Source organism: Falco cherrug, chromosome 12 (assembly GCF_023634085.1).
Source record: "Falco cherrug isolate bFalChe1 chromosome 12, bFalChe1.pri, whole genome shotgun sequence".
In the NCBI taxonomy this organism is placed as follows: Eukaryota; Metazoa; Chordata; class Aves; order Falconiformes; family Falconidae; genus Falco; species Falco cherrug.
Genome location: NC_073708.1, coordinates 25117747 through 25135673, shown reverse-complemented (window position 1 = coordinate 25135673; position 17927 = coordinate 25117747). Strand labels below are relative to the sequence as shown.

Genomic DNA, 17927 nt, shown 5'->3' with positions numbered 1-17927 from the left:
TACTTCGCACTCAAATCACCTGGCTTCCCTCTGCCCTGTTTGCCCATACTGAGACCAGTGAAAAGCTTTGTGCCCAGCCATGGAGCAGCTGGGAGCATCCCAGTCCTTCACCATCAGGACACAAGTCTCTGTTTTCTCTCAGTGGGGACAGACCTGGGCAAGACACCAGGCGTGATGGAAGAAGTTGGAATGCTCCTGGACTTCTGGTGAAGAGCCAACAGCTCTCTGCAACACCTTTACTGATAGTGTCTCTGTCTTGCTTGGTAAAACAACTTGGAGAAGCTGTAAGTAGGATCCATACAACCCACCTGGCTATGGAAAAGGCCCAAGGAAAACAGTGCCATACCCACAAAAGTAGGAAAGATGTAGGGATGGTCAGGAGAGCAAGCGGTCCCTGCCGTCAGAGGTGTGAGGGTTGGTACGGGACGTTTCCCTCCCCATCCTGCTATATTTATTCAGTGAGAACCAACAGGGTCCTGGCTGAGCAATGTGGAAAAGGATTGATAGAAACAGACCTTCACCTGTCCACTGATGCTCTTGGTTGTTGGAAAGGTGCAGATGAAGTAGTGGCAAATTTCTTATCGGCTGTTAAGTTCTGTAAGTGTTGGTGGAGTTGGACTGGAATTGAGGAAAGTCTGATGCTTCCAATAGATATTCCAGGCTGAAATGAATCAGAAACTGGAAAGTTCCCAGAAAATACTTATTCAGCCCTCTGAGCCAGGCAAAACAAGCTCTCCAGAGGGGACCAGCCCCCTGTGATTTCAACGTTTCGTGAAATGTCTTTAAAATTCATTCAGAGCAGTGTAGTTAACATACCTCATTTTGTAAACTGTTTTGAAAAAGCACATCAGAGCGTTTGGTTCCAAAAAAATGAACAGATGCAACTGTCAGGATTTGGTCTTTTCTATTTTAATGGAAATGGAGTCAAAGCTGACTTAAAAATAATTATTACCAATTTAGAGGGATGATAGTTTAGTTATAGAAAATTTCTGTCAAAACCCAGCCTGCTTGAGAGCCGAAGGTGTTGGATGGAGTGTGATGGCGGTGAGTCAGTGCAGTTTTCTTTTTGCAAGGAAAGACAGCGGAGCTTTTGCTGGGGACAGGAGTGGCCTGTCTGAGTTGGTCCAACTGCCTTTCTTCTGTGATGGTCCAAAGTGAGGGTGCTGTTGTGGATGGTACAGTGAACTCCCAAGCCAGCTGCTACAGGCTGACTCTTCCTGCGGAAAGGGTCTTGGCTTTAACCCCACTGGTGAGTTTGACCTTGGACTTGGGTTGATTCAGGTGCAAAAAAAATTGCAAAGATGTTGCTCTTGGCCTTGGTTGTTTAGTGCACGGCAGTGCGATGTGGAGGAGCGAACGCTGAGCTATGAGTCAGGCAGGTCCGTCTCCTCCGGCATGGACTTGGGACATACCTTGGCTTCCCTGCCTCAGTTTCCCCATGCGGACAGTGGTCTCTTTCTCAGCAGACTTTTCTCCCAAGCACCCCTTGCTCCCCTTTGGCTAGTTGTGGGTCCACACAAAGCCACCCGCTGTGACCCAGCCCATCTGCCCCAGTGCAGCTGCTCCCCTCCGTGGCAGGGACACCTTAATTCCGTATGGCTCTTGGAGTGCCTGAGCAGGTCTACTGTGTGAGGGTGCAAAACCAGCTTGGATTTTGAAACCATCCCAGTCCTGAGGATGGAGTTAACCTTCGCTCCCTCCAGTCACTCCCCACTGGCCGCATCCTTGCTGCAGGCTGTGGCAGGAGCTGTGGGGCTGCCTGTGGCCATGCTGTGCATGGCTTTGTGGCAGCAGGAGCTGTACCTCCGGTTCCCAAAGGAGGTGGAGATGCTCACACATTAATAGGGAAAGGGGCATCCTCAGCAGCATCCAGCCACCTGGAAACGCAGCTGCACCTGCTGGTAAATCTGCCCTTTGAAACACCAAGTCAGTCCGGCCACAGCTGGCTCTGGCTCTGTTAAATATTTGCTGAGCATCTGAAGGGCAGGATCAGAGCACAGGTCCCAGTGCACAAGTGGATGTGGGAAGCCAATCCCCTGACACTTCCCAGCATGGGGAAAAATCTTCCCACAACTGCTGCCACATAGGCAAAGAGCCCACCTGTACCTCAGGAAGCCCCTGCGTGGATTCCCGGAGGCTGGGAGAGGGCTGGTATTGCCGTGTGCTGACCTGTTCAGGTGCCCCTGCCAGAGGCATCTGCTGCAGCCAGCACCATGGGCTAGGAGCAGGACGGGCTGCAGGCATGTCCCCAAGTCCCCGCTTTTGTAAAACCAGCAGTTCCTTGGCTGAGGAGCCATCCTCTGAGCAAGGGTGCCACTGGAAGGGAACGCGGTAAAAGGTCAGCTTCATTTGGTACCGTGCTGTCAGCTCCGGACACTTACCGAACTCTTACACCTGCTAAGAACAGACATGACAACGGATGAAAAATCAAGCATTAGAGGACTACCTGGCCCTGGTGGGAAAAGACTCTTCACCTTCCTTTCCACATCCGGTTCCTCACTCTGTTGAAGCAGGATCACGTTCTGGGCCTCTGGCCATCAGGTGCAACCTTGCAAAGTTTTGCAATGCCCCATCTAGCTGCCTAGAAACCTTTTTCAAGATGGGACCCATAGGAGGACCCACCATCCCCAACTCACAAAGATGACAGACAGACCGTGGCATTTGTTTTGGGGCTGATGTTAGCTGGGTTGTTGGCTCCGGCTCAGCGCATGGTTCTTGTGTGCTTGTAGTGAGTGGCAGCTGTGCTGGAAAGACCTCAGACACCAGCTGCCTCAACATCTGTTGGAAACAGTTTGCTTCTGGCCTGCAGCCCTTGGGATTTTCCACTCCTAAGGCAATAGCAGCGTGCTTTGTCATGGGGTAGGACACGGTGCATGCAGACGTGATGGCGGTGCTGAGCCCTGCCCCACAGGTCTCCTGAAACAGCCTCTGGCCACCATGGGAGCAGCACAGGCTACGGGATTTGATGAGTGAGTGGGGTACCCCACAGCTATGCATCCTCTTGTCGGATCGTTCCCCATCCCTGTGCAGGGAAGTCTTATGATTTCAAGCTGTTTTTTCCTCTTCTCCCATTGTCCTCTCAGGCTCCACAGGAAATAGAAGAACAGCTATTTCCTTGCTTATTTTGTTCAACTGGTCCCACAGCCCTTCCTCCCCAGCAGAGAACTTCCCACAGTCCAAAAAGCCCCTACAAACCCGATGCCCCAAGGTTCAATGGACAAACTTCACCTTTTTCATTTCCCAGTCAATCATTCTCCACTGCACGCTCCACTGAAGGCAGCTTTGCAGGGGTCAGCTTTGGACTTACAAACTATTTGCTGACCCGAGGCAGTGATGCTGGGAGGGGGGACAGGTCTGGGAAGGCAGGGAAGGTCTCCTGCTCCTGCCTTGCTTTTCTTTCTCACTCCATCCCCAGAGATCAGAAGGCCACGTCATGATCCAGCAACAGCTGAGACAGCTCCTGCCAGAGAGGGAGGTGGATCCTTCTGCTGCCCTCACCCTGCTCTGCGGCTCGGCGGCAGCCGCGGTGGTCTGGAAATGGCTGGGCAAAAGGCAGATCCAGAAGAAAATGGAAGAGGCTCGGAGAACCCGGGATGAGGGCGTGAAGAAAATGGCAAAGGCTGTCCAGCAGTTCAGGGAGCAGGTAACCCATCTCTCTGGGGGGGTCTGAGTCCCACCAAGGTGCCTGCTGATGTCGTTCTTCAGCTCCTTCTTCCAGCTCATGCCTCCATAGCTTTTATAAGGAGGAGTCATGGGGAGATGTGCCAGCAGCCTCAACAAGAGGAAAGGCTGCCTTGGGAGGAAGGGACTTCACTGTTCTCCTCAAGCTGGATGAGATGTGGTAGGAGTTTAGAGCCAGGGAGATGTGAATTACTCACTAGGAAGAGGTTTTGGACAACACAGGTGATGAAACACTGGACCTGTATTGATCCAAAATACAGTTATTTTGGGATCTAGAAATGTCTCTTGCCTCTATGGGTAGAAGCAAGAAAGCTTTTTCTTCTTCTTGACTCTAAGTTTACACATCTGTCCACACTCCTATATCTTTGTCTCTGAAACCTGGCCTCTGGATGGTTCCTGGAGCCTCCAAAAGGGCTTTCACTAGGGTTCCCAGCAAGTGGGACCTCCTGGCCCAGCAGGCTGCCCAGAAGATGGCTGGCCTAATTTAACACTAATGAAACACAGGGCATTCAGTGTCCCCTGGAGCAACCAGGACGTGACACAGGGACAAATGAGGCAGGCTTACAACCAGCATGGATGTGGCTCTGAATTCCTACCTCAGCACTGATTTCTAACCACCTTTCTTTCCTGCTCCATTTCCTTCTAAGTAGGTACCGGTTAGACCACACCTGGAGATAAAGCATACTAGCTAAAAGGATACGTATCTTTACAACCTTTTTTTCTTAAATATATATATAAAATCTTAAAAAAAAAAAGCTGGTGGTGCTGAGAACTGCCAGTTCTCTTCACCTGAGTAGACCTTACCCACCACCTGTGAGTCCCTGCTGACTTCTCTGCAGTTTGCTGGGCTTGAGCTGTTTGTCCTCAGCCCAGGCTGACCTACACTGCCTGTACCCCTCCTGAAGGGTGAAGGACCAGCCTGCAACTTGTGTGCAACACCTTTGGTACCTTCTGCCCAGGCTGGTATTTGCTCAGCTGAGATACCTACTGACCAAGAGGTTAAGTCCCACGGTGCCAGGAGGAAGGCTCTGATGTGAGGCACTGCCTTGCCCTCTGGCTGCAGTGGGTGCCTGAAGCTCATCTGCACCTTCAGAGACAGCTGGGTTCCTCTGTTTGCATCACGTCCATGACATCCAAACTCAGGATGAAACACTCAGCAGCTCAAGGTCTGAACACCTCACATGCAGGGTCCGCCTTTCCAGCAAGCTCTTTTGATAGTGTTGGCAGAACCGAAGAGACTTATCCCCTCTGAGCCAAAGGGCAGCTGGAGCTTCTGTCCTGGCACCCCCTTCATCTTCCCCTTGCAGGTTCCCAGTGTCCAGACGGATGCCATCCTCTCCCTGCCCCTGCTGGAACTCACTGGGAGACTGCGGGAAGGGTCTCTGTCCCCCAAGACCGTCCTCTACGCCTACTTAGAGAAGGTGAGTGCCTGTCACGTTCTCCTTGCCATGGTGTCTGGGCTGGTGGCTGAGATGACTTGTTGGAGCAAGATTATGACAAGTCTTCAATATAGCGGATACCAGGAGAGAAAAAGCAAGGACCTCTCTGCCTCCTGGGTCAGAGCCATCAGTAGACAGTCCTTTGAGATGGCTTAACGCTCTGGGAAGGGGGTTACCATTCATGCCAAGCCACTAGCCCGTGTTTTGAAGATCCAGGTAGCTGCTGAGTGCAGCTGTGTGCTGTGTAACAATGCTGTTCTTCGCTAACACCTATTTCTCCATGTGTCCGTCAAAGGCCCTGGAAGTGACTCAGCAGACAAACTGCGTGCGACATTTCATCCCAGAGTGTGAGGAGCAGCTCCAAGAAATACAACGGCAGAGGGAGAAAGGGCTGCTCTATGGCATCCCCATCAGCATCAAGGATCACATCAGCCACAAGGTGCTTCCCTTTGTGCCCGTGAAGTGTCCCATCGTAAGCTGGGCGGGGTGGCGAAGTGGTGGGACACAGAGAACAGGGAAGGGGCCCAATCCACCTCTGCTTAAGCCATGGGGAGCCTGGCTGGGTCTGAGGCTGTGGCCTCACATCTCATTGCAGCTGCAATCCTGACAATTAGAAGCTTCCATCAGAAAAAAACCCAAGGGGTGAACAGTTACACACCCACACAATTTCTTCTCTGATACATGGGGCAGCGCAAACTGGGCTACATGGCTGTTTGGGCCATAACTCAGACCTCTTCTCAGAGGTTTGCAGCATCAGGGGTAAGAATAGGCCTCAGCTTCTAGAAAGTCACTAGTGGGAGGAACTGATAACCTCAAAACCTCGTTGGCTGCTGAGTCCCTTTAGCAAAGAGCCTGTGCATGAGCCACACCAGAGAACCCCTCACAGACAAGCCCTGATGAGGACTGACCACACACTCCTGAGCTGAACTTGTCAGGCAGTCTCCTCCTCCTCCTTGCTGACTGACCAACACAGTTAAGAGGGCTGTAAGCCCAAAGCAAGCCCCAGACACCCAGGTTCACTGAGAAAGGATCACACTGTGTTTGTCTGGGGTGTATATTCCCTCCCTGAACATCCACTGGTGGCATTATTTGGACAGCAGGACAATGGGTTTGTTCCTGAGCTAGTGCATCTATGGCACTGGACCCGGGTCAGGAGAGAGAAATAGCATGGAAAAGGGCAAGGACAGCTTCAGGAGAAGCCTTAACCCAGTAAATGTTTGGCAGCCCTCTACCAAGGATGGAAGGAGAGGGAGTCCTTGGTCCTTCACGCAAGGGCTTGCCAGGGAGCAGGTTAGTACCTGCCCTCTCCCTGCCCAAGAGAGGGACGCCAGGTCTTCCTTCCAAAACCTCAGGGGAGCTGCGCTGACCATATTGTTGTCACTTCTCCTCTCTGCAGGGGCACCTGTCGACCTGTGGGCTTGTGCAATGCCTGGGCACTCCAGTGCAGGAGGACAGCGTCCTAGTCAAGGTTTTGAAGAGACAGGGGGCCATCCCATTTGCAATGACCAACGTGCCCCAGTCCCTCTTCAAGTAACATACATCATTGGAAATCTTTCCTCTGGTTGTGCTCCTGAAGCTAAACCCTAACCTGTAGGTCCTGGGACAGGCTCCTTCCTGCCTCCTGAGATGTTGTGTGGACGAGTTCCTCTTCCATCAGCTGCCAATAATCTCAGTTCAACTGAAAATAGCCTTCAGATAAGATTAAGAGGAACAAACCTACCATGACATAAGAGAAATTAAGTGCAGTTGCACACGGGAGGGAGAGCAGCGTCTCATGGGAATGTCCTGAGGGATTTGCAGGGTGGAAGGATGGGGTTGGTGATGCCACATAAGCTCACTGCAGGGGAGAGCCAACAAACTCAACGCATTAGGCTGTTCCTGACAGCCCACTTGCTGGTTTTCTTCTCCCCAGCTACGACTGCAGCAATCCCACCTTTGGCCAGACCTTGAACCCCTTCAACCACCAGAAGAGCCCCGGGGGCTCCTCGGGAGGGGAGGGAGCTCTGATCGCAGGGGGAGGCTCCATCCTGGGCATCGGCTCGGACATGGGTGGCAGCATCCGCCTGCCCTCCAGCTTCTGCGGGCTGTGCGGGCTCAAACCCACCGCCGAAAGGCTCAGGTAGGTGCCGGGGTCTCCCCGCCCTGCAAGGACCCTGCTAATTGTCAAACTGAGCGGAGGGGGCAAGGTGCTCACTGAGTACCTGGGGGAAAACGAGAGGAGAGTTTCTTGAAGCTGGCTTGCTTTGCTCAAATCCTCTCCCAACAGGCAGCGTTGCTACATTGCGTGGGGAAATGGCTGTTTGCGTCGTAAATCTGGCCTGGAGTTAAAAGGAAAAGGGGAGCAAAGTGGTTAAATGGTGCCAAAAGGGAACATTTTTGGTTAAACTAAAACTAAGATTGGTTGGGGGTTTGTGGTGGGGTTTTTGTTTGGTTGGTTTTTTTTTTTCATTTTGACCAACATTTTTTGTTTCCCGTGACCCAAGTCAAATGCTTTTAATAATTTCCTTCTGGTTTGGGTCCTGAACTGAAGACCCCGCTATGCTATTCAAACATATTGGGAATATCCCACCATTACTGAAATGACAATACGCTGCTTTTTCTTTTCACATAGCCTGTCCGGAGCAGGTGTCCCAGTCGGTGGGATCGTGGCAGGTACCTGAATTTTAATTGCTTTTCTCTATATGCTGTGAAAAGCCCTATGCCCTCCTCTGTGCCTGAGGAAAGCCTGAGACAACCAAGATCTGTCTGGAATCCATCTGAAACATCCTCCGTTGCCTGATCATCCCTTGCAGCCAAGTGGCTGTGCAGGGGGGAGGGTGGACCAGTGTTTGGCACATCCATTTGCTCAATGGGGATGTTTGCTTTCGTCCCCACTCCAGTTCGTTGTGCACTGGGGCCGATGGCAAGGGACGTGGACAGCCTGGCCCTCTGCATGAAGGCGCTGCTCTGCGAGGAGATGTTCCGGCTGGACCCCACCGTGCCCCCTATCCCCTTCAACGAGGAGGTAAGTAAGCCCCTAAGTCAGCAGGCCCTGGTTCTTTTGAGGGTGCTGCACACTCAACATATGCATTCTTTAATGGTCCAGTTATCTTTACAGTACTGGTTTCCAGTAACTTGTTAGCTCTTTTTGAGGGCACAATTCATAATTATTAGAAAAAAATAGGTTAATAAGTAGGTATCCTTTCTGCCTTCTCAGTTGGCGTATAGCTTATTAGACTGAGAGACCCCAGAAAAGGGTGGGAAGGAAGGCAACACCAGGACCAAAAAGCTGGAGGTTTTTAGGGGAAGATGAGACAGGATCAGAAACCCTTGCAGCAAATCTGACTGAGGACATTCCCTTTCCCTCTGCAGCAGATGAACTTCAGGTTTCCCCACCTCCATCCTTTGTAGCAATGGTTGAATCTACTGGTCTTGAGTGGCTGTGCTCTGCCTGAGGGGAGGGATGAAGGGGACGCTGGAGAAAAAGGTGGGGGTGGACAATTGGAAAGGGTGACCTATGGGAACTATAAGGAGCAAACCAGAAAATTAGTTACTCCCTAACATCTGGGGCTTTTGTCCCCTTCTGCAGCGGGCTTCAGCATGGGGGCAGTCCTAGCCGGAGCAGGGCTGGCAATGCTTCAGTGGTGGCTCTTTTCTCCAGGTGTACTCCAGCTGTGCTCCCCTGCGCATCGGCTACTACGACACAGACGGCTACTTCCCGCTGCCCCCCTGCATGCGGCGGGCAGTGCAGGACACCAGGGGGGCTCTGCAGGCAGCCGGGCACCAGGTGAGCACAGCCACCCCGCGCTCTTCTCCCCGGGGGATCCCCAGCTCGGCTCCTCGCCGCTGAAGTTGCCCCTCAGAAACCAGACATAGCTCCCAAGCCCAGCTGTGCGATAAATGACCTACCAGAGGTATGAGATTAAGTTACTACAGCCACGTACACATGCCCACCCGGGGCAGCAGCACTGCTTCTCGTGGGCAAACAGCACTTGCAATTAGCAAACTTGTACCTGCAAGGGGCCAGGAGTGTTAATAACTCCATCTCCGCTCTCCTGGGGGCTGTGGTCCACACCGGACAGCAGCAGCCACAAAGTGCTGCATTTGACCCTGGAAGGTTATCCCAGCATTTGCTGGGTCTGTCCTTCCCCAGCTGGGCTCTGAGAGGTGTTTTTCTCCTTCCTCCCCAATGCCCATGGAGACCTCTCTCCATCCTGGACCACTGAGGGAAAAGGGCCACGGGGCATGGGATGGAAAATACCTTTCCCTCCATCTAGACCTACCTGTGGAAACATGCTAGTAGTGCTTTTCACAGCAAAGTGAGTCCATGTCTGAGATTTCAGTTCTGCTGGGACAGGCAGGAAACTAGGGCAGTTTCTGGCTCAGTGGCTGCCTGGAGCAGCATGGAGGAGGAGACAGCTCTGGAGAGATCTCGGAGCTGAGCCAAATAGCTGTCAGGGAGGAATAATCCCACAGGGAGATGCCTGGGCTGGTATGGGATTGAAATAGGGCCTCCGCTGGCAGGTGCTGCTCTGCCTTTTAAGTATATCCACAGACAGACCCTGGAAATCATTCACACCCCCAGGCTTTCACATAGCCTTGCGTTTTGGTGCAGCTGGTGCCCTTTTCTCCACCTCGGATCCACCACGTCATGACTGAACTGTTTCTGAAGACCTTTTTTGCTGATGGAGGCCGTGCTTGGTTGGACATGTTGTAAGTAGGAGCCCTCTGGCATGCCCATGAGCACAACACACAGGCAAAACGAGCACTACCGTCTCCGGCATGATCCCCTCCTCTTGTCATCTCTCAGCACAGGAGATACTGTAGATCCAAACTTGAAATCACAGGTGAACTGCTGCAAGATCCCGAGGGTGGGGAAGAAGCTACTGGCTCTGATTCTTAAACCTCTGGTGAGTCCCTGGCCTCCGGCTCAAAGCAGAGTGGTGTCAGCAAGGTCTTGAGGTGCTTGGAAGTGTGACGGTACCAAGAGACACCTTTAACTGGAAACACTGGGATTTCAGGCCAAAGCATATACAATCACTTTGGAAGGTCGTTTGAGACCTCTGCTGGGATTTACCCAGTGTAAAGGGAAAGGAGAGAAGAACCAGCCAAAAGCTGTACAAGATTAGTGTGAGTGGTTCTTCAAATGCTAGACCTAGCAGTGCCCCGTTTCGTACAGATTCGTGCATTGGGATTACTGCAGTAGAGGGACTGAGGTTGCAGCTCTGTCCCTGTGCTGGAAGCCTCCCAGAGATCCCACCTTCAGGGGGGGTCCTGGTGATTCATACGGGCTGGCCCTCACTGTAGCCCTTTCACCAGCTGAGCATCCTTTTGTAGGGCTTCTCTCCTCCATCCTCTGTTTCCTCTGCCTCTCTGTCCGGTTGGGTTGTTCTCAGCTGACAGGATTAAAAAGGTAGCAGTGAGTGAGAGGCAATCAAAATGCTTGTAGAGGTCTTGTTTCTGTGAGATACCAAGCTAAAACAGGTTCATCAAAAATAATGAAAGGCAACCTGGTTCAAGTCAGCGCATGCCTCTGTGAACAGGGAATATTGGGCTGTAAGTAACAAATTGGGAATCAACAATCAGAAATTGGACACAAAGTAAATTCAGAACCATGAGGAGCATTTTTAATCATCATCGTTTGCCCTCAGTGCAGCATCCCCAGGGCTAGAGGCAGCATAGGACCAGGTGTTTCCTGGAATGGCTGGAGTTACTGCACCCCCATGTCATGTCCCTAACAGGAACCTCTTGCCTTTCCAGTTTCCCCGCCTGGCTGACTATCTGAGCGCCTTGGGTGGAATGAGGTAAGTTGGCATCGTCCCCAGGGATGTCCATGAAAATGCATGGTACCTTCTCCTCTAAGTGTCCTTGGGGGTGGTGGGGGTGGGGGAGGTGGAGCCTGGATTCATGACAGGTTCTGACCTGCTCCCTGCAGAGGCTGTCCCTCCATCCTGGGCATGGCTTCAGCCTTTAGGAACACATCTCCCCAGCGTTGCGCTGTCCCTAGTGTTATCCTGAAAGGACTGGGGGGCTCGGAAGGGTAAGGTCGTACAGGAAGCCTGCAGCAGCAATGACCACCACATCCAGGTTCACAAGAGAAACCTCTCTCCATCGCTTCCAGACGTTTGTTGCTTAATTGTTTGGCCAAATGCCAAAGGAAACTTCAGACAAATTGTGAAAGATGTATAACAACACATCAGTATTGTTACAAGCATTGTACAATAAGTAATCGCTAAAATGACCGAGGCTTATCAGCCTGGAGGATTATTTAAGCAATTCCTCCTCCTCCTCCTCCTCTTAAAGCTTAAAAATGGTGCTACTATTTCCACTTGCAGGTCAGTGAAGGAGATGTGGAATCATCACCATCAAATAGAGGTGTGTTTGGAGGACTCTTCTTTCTGGCATCATGCTACAAGTCGAGGCTTTACGGCAAGCGCCAGGTCGGAGGGTCATCAGTTAGGACAGGTGGTGTGCAGGGGGGAGGAGGCAAGGTGGAGGGAAAGGCACAAGAGAGACAGGGATGGGGTAGATAGGCTTTTGGGTCAACCCAGCCATGACTTTATTGGTTGCCCACAGTGCTCATGCCCAAACGCCCACATTCAACAGTCCCAGCACAACGAAGGCTGTCCTGGGAGTGGGGACAGCTAAAGAGGGACCTTCCCAATTCCTGGCCGCAAGCTGGCCACGTGCTGTGGAGGCAGACACTTACACGCTCCCTGCCTCTTCCCTCACGCCCAGTTCCCTGCGGCTGCCTTCTCGGCCATGCCAGAGCCTGGCGCATACCCTAGAGAAGCCAAGATGCTCCAGGTGTGGACATGACCTCCGCATCATCTCCCTCTCCTCCCCAAGGCATACCGCACCGAGTTCATTGCCCGCTGGAGGGAACTTCGGCTGGACGTTGTGCTGTGCCCTGTCCTGGGGCCTGCCTTCACCACAGGATACCCCGGGAAACTCCTCAGTAAGTGAGTCTGGGACCTTCCCGGGAGGGCAGAGGACCACAGTGGTTGCAACTGGACAGAAACGTCCACTACCATGGAGCTTAACCACCCACCTAAGCATTAAGGGCATTAGGAAGGAAAAATAACTACCGTAAACCTATCATCTGAGCAGATGGGGGCAAGACACATGGATGAAGTGATCTGATGGCAGTTTTCTTGCAGTAGAACTTGGACCTGCAGATGACCAACCCTGTGCAATTTCTCCTCCCAGCAGCAGCTGGTTCTCAGGGGCTTCAGTGACCATGTAATTTGTAACCCTGAAGGAAGACAGGAGGCTGTGACTACCTGCATTCTCTTTTCTGCTTCTCTCAGCTGCCATCTCCTCCACGATGCTGTACAATGTCTTGAACTTCCCCGCTGGAGTTGTACCCGTCAGCACAGTGACAGAAGCTGATGAGGAAGAGCTAAAGCTTTACCAAGGATGCTGTGATGACCCCTGGGACCGGACACTGAAACAGGTATGCAACATGGAAAGTGGTGGAGCAGAAATTGCTGATGGACGTTCAAGTAATAGTGTCACTGAAATCAGGGGTTCCTCAATGTCTCTACCAGTATGAGCACAGTGCAGAAAAAAATCACCTCTTCTTTATATACCCCTTGCAAACCCCTTTTCTCACAAGCCCCCAAAACCATGAGTCACTAAGCTTTGGGGGGACTGGGTGCACACCCCTAGGCTGGATTATAGCCTGAAACCAGAAAGGAGCCACGCAGCCAGGCTTCTTTCAGTAGGTCCTTGTGACAGTCACAGCCCACAGCACTGCACTGCACTTTCCTCCTGCTCTGATGCCTTCGCCAGGCCCAGGCGGTCAGCAGAGCATGGATCAGGAATGAGGATGCTGAAGGAAAAGGGATCTGGCTGCAAGACAGCTCAAAGCCAAGCTGGCTGGGGTGTGTGGGTGTCTTAAACATGCTGCCCAAGATTTGGCAACCATTTCTATCACGAGAACAGCAACAGCCTTCCCTCTGCCCTAGTGCACTTACGCTGCTTGAATGGCAGGGCTCAGCCTCCACCACCACCCCCCGGGACAAGCCACATGCCTAAACCAAGTTTCCAAAAGCTGCTGGGGCACCCCAGTAACCCCTCACCGCTGTGCCCCCGCTGCAGGCTGTGGCAGGAGCCGTGGGGCTGCCGGTGGCTGTGCAGTGTGTGGCCTTGCCGTGGCAGGAGGAGCTGTGCCTCAGGTTCATGAAGGAGGTGGAGACCCTCAGCCAGGAGAAGCGAGCAGCATAGTCTCTGTGGTCCCACGCCTGCGGGGCCAGCGGCAAGGCAAAAGGGACACCATGGACAACTTCTCTTTTGCAATCGGCAGTGCGGGGATTACAGCAAGGGGGGAAGGAGGAAGGAAAAGCAATTTCCTGACACCCTCCTTGCCAATAAGCACAGATCCTGTAAGGAAATAAGATGCCATGCAGGGCAGAGGACTGGTTTAAGCTGGGTTCAAATAATGATAAATCTATGAACCTGCACCTTCCTGGAAGGATGGGCACGGATGGGGGGTTACCCACATCATCTATGCTGCCTCTTGCAGAAGCAGGGTGATGCTGAGAGAAGGTGATTACAAAAGCTCAACATTATTTTCTTGCTGGCACCTGAGTAACTTCATATAATGTAACTATGGGCTGCCCTGTAAGGAATACAGCCTTGTCTACCCTTCCCATCACTGTATTTCGCTCACAAAAATAAAAACGTAGCTATTAAGCAACTCTTACCATAAGCTCCAGTAATCTTTCACTGATGGTTATGATTATATGAAGGCAGTTATTACTCAAAATCATGCAAACACCCTCCCACTGGATATTAAATGGCATCTAGCATGTTCACACCTTCCCTCTCCACCACAGCTTTCCTGTCTGTGAGGGAAGGCAACAGTCACTGGCCCTTCGACAGCACCAAGCTTTTTCCACCACCAGATCTCAAGCATCCCAAGCATATTGCAACCTCACAGCAGGGGCATTCTTTGGAACCTCTTATTTCAGGACCTCAGGCTGCTCTTTCTGAAGGTAGGAGATAAGCGGAGACAGATGCAACTCAATTATGCAGATGGTGAGGTCTGGGTCAGAAAGGCTGAGATCCCCAGATGGTGTTTGTTAACTCAAACCAGCTCATGTAGGATCAAAGCAGTCAGACAGGAGGGAGAGAGCAGCAGCCACACAGGGCTATTTACCCCATCCGAGGCGGACAGAAAAATTGCTGCATCTGATAAGATATCTCTCTCTTTCCTAAATTAAACACCTCAGTCTCCAACAGATAAATATTCAGAAGATTCCACAGCAGGTCTTTATCATTTATTCTCTAAATCTGCCATAAAAAAGCAGACTTCCTTTGGGACATTTTAAAAAGAAAAATAAATACAAAGCAGTTTTGCTTTTCCTGGAAATCTGGGTTATTTCCTGATAGCCAGCAAACACAGTCTGTCACTCTACATCCGACATAATTTGCAGAAATACATAGGTCCGAAGTTGGCTGTGAGGTTAGGCAGAACAAGCTCCCCCAGCTGGCAGTCTGAGAAGAAGCAAAATGTGTCCTGGAAGAGTATCCGAAAGTGGCTCAAGTCCTCAACGCGGACACTGACGTTAAACTGGGCTTCTGCGATTTCTACTGCTCTCTCAATCACATGCTCATTCTGCAGCGGGGAGAGGGAGCACGTAGAATACACCACCTCTCCTCCTGGCTTGGTAGCAAGAATCCCAGCCCTGCAAGCAAGAACGAACACACACATCATCACGGGAAAAGGAGGATTGTGTGGAGCACCAGCATTCCCACGCTGAAACTGGGAAGTCAACACATAACTCGTAGGAGTTATCTCCACAGGCTCAAAGTCTCACTGCGTCACCGCAACTTGAGGACTGTTTTAGAGCAGGGTCAGAAAGGTGCTTAGATTGATAAAGTACCTAACATGGAAGAGACACTACTGGAGAGCAGCTGGAAGGAGTAATCCTGCACTCACCTCCAAGGGAATGGGATAAGAGTACATACAGGAGAAGAGGCTCTTGCAGGTCAAGTGCTGCCATGGGACTCTCCAATCTGTTTCCTCACTGACCCAGCTTGCAGCCAGCCCACCCATCCTTCCCAGTGAAATGGGGTGACAAAGTGCCCCCATGTCCTCTCCATGTTGGGAGATGTGGACACTTGGGAATCCTCCAGGGCTGACTGCCGGGACCTGAGAGATCACACAGCAGGACAACGCTACAGCCATCCCGTTCCTTTAGACACCTCTCCCTACCTCCTATAGCCACTGCTAGGGACTGGAAGGACACGTGACCTGACTGAGGACATTTGCACCTTCTTACACATACTATTATTTTGATGTGTTCAACTACTGCTAGGCCAGAAAACTACACATGGTTTCCACATTTCCCAGGTGGGGACACACAAAAGAAGAAGAGGTTTCAGTGCTGGCCATTGGAGGACTGCTACCATAACGCAAACAGCATCAAAACACAGCATCGAGCTCGCTCACATCAGCAGCTGCAGCTGTAGCATGGGCAACATCTGACGCTCCTTGGTTCGTTTCTTGTGGAAGATGTTGTTCTCCTCCTCCATTACAGAGTGCCTGTCCGTCGTGCAGGGCACATCCACCAGGACCTGCAGCAGCAGAGGTCCTGCATCAGTCCTGGGCCCAGCTCAAGCTCAGTGAGTCTCCTGGTGTCACCTGCCCCTTGCCCAACGCCTCCACCCTTGCCACGCACCTAGCTGATGCTGCCTGAGCGCAGGTGTGCACCCACAATGAACTGTAACTTGTCTGGCTGCTTTTTTGTTTCTGGTATGTGCGAACAGACACAGAAGTGCTGGATAACATCACACTCACACACGTTCTCATTTAACCTTTCTGCTCTGTGCATCTTCCTGGTAGGCGTTACTGCAGTACCTATGGCTACAGTGATACATGGCCACAGCTCCTGCAGTGGCATCTCCCAGAGAAACAAACCCAGCTCCTGCAGATGAGATACAAGAATTATCTAATCCTTACGTTTAACCCCTTCCAGGTGATGGATTAGAACAGGATTTTTAGGAGCTACTAAACAGGTACAACCCTAGTTGCCCATATCCACCAGATCCTGCAGGAAGGGTATAGCAGGAGGAAATATTACTCCATATATGGCTTAGTCTTCTTTCTATGCATTTAAGATTATGGAAAACCATACAATTATACCATAGGATAAGCTGCTGTCTTCCTCTAAAACAGGAGGAAAGTGAACTAGATGGGTTTACCTTCCCTGGCTCCCCATCACCTACCTTATGGAAGGTGCTACCTTTCAACTGCTCCCAGTCCCTTCCGTCGCAGGATGTGACGCTCACAGCTTCCCTGATTTCTTTGGGAACGTAGCTCTGGAGAACCTGGTACAGCCTCTTTGTCCGGGAAATGGAGATGTCATTGGCCGCCAGATGCCCTGCGAGGCCAAAATGGGCACACTGGGAATGTCACTCTTGCAAAAACACAGCCGATTCCCAACTCTTATAACCAGAAATTATTAACGGTCAGACATTCATGGGCACAGCATACTCTTCCAGCGCTGTTTTACACATGGGGACAAGGAACACCCACCTCCACTTACCACAAACCCCAGTCTGCAGCAGAGCCAGAGTCTTGCCACCCGGAGCCGCACAGAGGTCCAGGACAGAGTCATCCGGCTGCACGTTGAGCGCCAGGACGGGCAGGAGAGATGCTGCATCCATGAGATAATAGTCCAGGAGCCCCAGAACATCCGGCCTGGAAATCACCGGTTTGCGTAAAAAAAGCAAACGTGTGAGAGAGAAAGAAAACAGCAGTGGGCAGTGAGGGCAGGGATGCAGAGAAGCAGCGAGCGCTCACACACGTGCAGCCCCGAGGCTGGCAATGACAGCGAGTGGTCCGTCCCAGGGATCTCACCGTGCAGGGCGAAAACGTGTGATGTCACCCCTGGGGAAGGTGTAACATTTGATGTTGGAGCTGATGGAAGCACGAAGTGGTGGTGACGTCTCTGCCTCTGTCATCGCCTCTGCCTGCATCACTGTCCTGCCCCGGGCAGAGCCCTCCTGGGATCTGTTTTCCCCTCTCCCCCCTTCCTTTGTGGCTGCACCCTGCTGCAACTGCTGCGCCTCTTTGTGGGCTTGGGAAATAAAATCGGTGGCATTCAGCAGCTCCAGCTCTTGGGTGACGTGGTCGACAGAAGAGAAGTTGTTGAGCAGGGCGCCGTACTTCTGCTCGCAGAGCAGGCTGGCTCGGACGGAGGGCCACAGGTCCCTCAGCTGCAGGCTGTAGGTGGTGTCGAAGTGGTGCAGGGCCAGGCGTGTGGCCGGGATGCGGGGGGCCGTGGTAGCCTCGGGGGAAAAAATACCAGAGATGTTAAAAGACAAAATACATCCCAACGACTGTCCCCAGCCTTAAAGTTTTTCTGGGAGAATCCAGTCCTGGGTTCTGTGCTGCCAAAAGTCCCTGGGGCCTTTCTGCAGCCCCGGAAAGCGACTGTGCCCGTGACACCCTGGGCTGGTGGTCCCCTGGGAACGCCTGAAGGGGGCTGGGGGCACGGGGCGGGCACGCAGGGAGGGGAGCGGCTGCCTACACAGCGGTGCAGCGGGGGTGTAAGGAGCGGGGGTGCTGCAGGGTGCCGCGAGAGGCAGAGGGGTGCGAGGGGGAGAGCAGGGGGATGCAACGGGGAGCGAAACGGGCGGCGGCGTGCGGCGGGTCCCCCCTCCGGCCCCGCTCACCCACTTCTTCTTGTAGCGGTGCCGGCGCGGCCCCGGTGCCAGCCCCGGCGGCGGCCCCCGCCTCAGCAGCGCTGCCGCCGCCCGCCCGCTCAGCGCCGCCATCGCCCGCGCTCCGCCGCTGCCCTTCCGGGGCGGGACCGG

General features: G+C 52.5%; 2 protein-coding genes across 4 annotated transcripts; one reads left to right on the top strand and one right to left on the bottom strand.

Moving 5' to 3' along the window:
* The first annotated feature begins 1 nt into the window (after position 1).
* On the top strand, positions 2–13806 carry LOC102060017 (vitamin D3 hydroxylase-associated protein-like). Of its 3 annotated transcripts, none has more exons than XR_003559259.2 (15): positions 2–3643; positions 4989–5102; positions 5416–5559; positions 6517–6650; positions 7033–7239; positions 7732–7772; positions 8000–8124; positions 8761–8886; positions 9715–9812; positions 9910–10009; positions 10860–10903; positions 11435–11474; positions 11949–12061; positions 12410–12555; positions 13203–13337. XR_003559259.2 is itself a non-coding variant. In XM_027802657.2 (15 exons), exons 1-15 carry the CDS (start codon positions 3434–3436, stop codon positions 13326–13328), a joined length of 1764 nt encoding a protein of 587 aa, XP_027658458.2. In that variant the 5' UTR covers positions 9–3433; the 3' UTR covers positions 13329–13806. The 3 variants fall into 3 exon arrangements, 2 of the variants coding, with proteins under 2 accessions (XP_055580809.1, XP_027658458.2); XM_027802657.2 differs by having other exon boundaries at positions 9–3643; positions 11949–12057; positions 13203–13806; XM_055724834.1 differs by lacking the exon at positions 13203–13337 and having other exon boundaries at positions 12410–12599.
* Positions 13807–14368: 562 nt separating this feature from the next.
* Positions 14369–17915, bottom strand: NSUN4 (NOP2/Sun RNA methyltransferase 4). Its single transcript, XM_055724844.1, has 6 exons — positions 17787–17915; positions 16969–17399; positions 16655–16809; positions 16335–16489; positions 15559–15683; positions 14369–14791 (listed from the first exon to the last, which is right to left on the bottom strand). Exons 1-6 carry the CDS (start codon positions 17886–17888, stop codon positions 14518–14520), a joined length of 1242 nt encoding a protein of 413 aa, XP_055580819.1. The 5' UTR covers positions 17889–17915; the 3' UTR covers positions 14369–14517.
* Between the last annotated feature and the right edge of the window lie 12 nt (positions 17916–17927).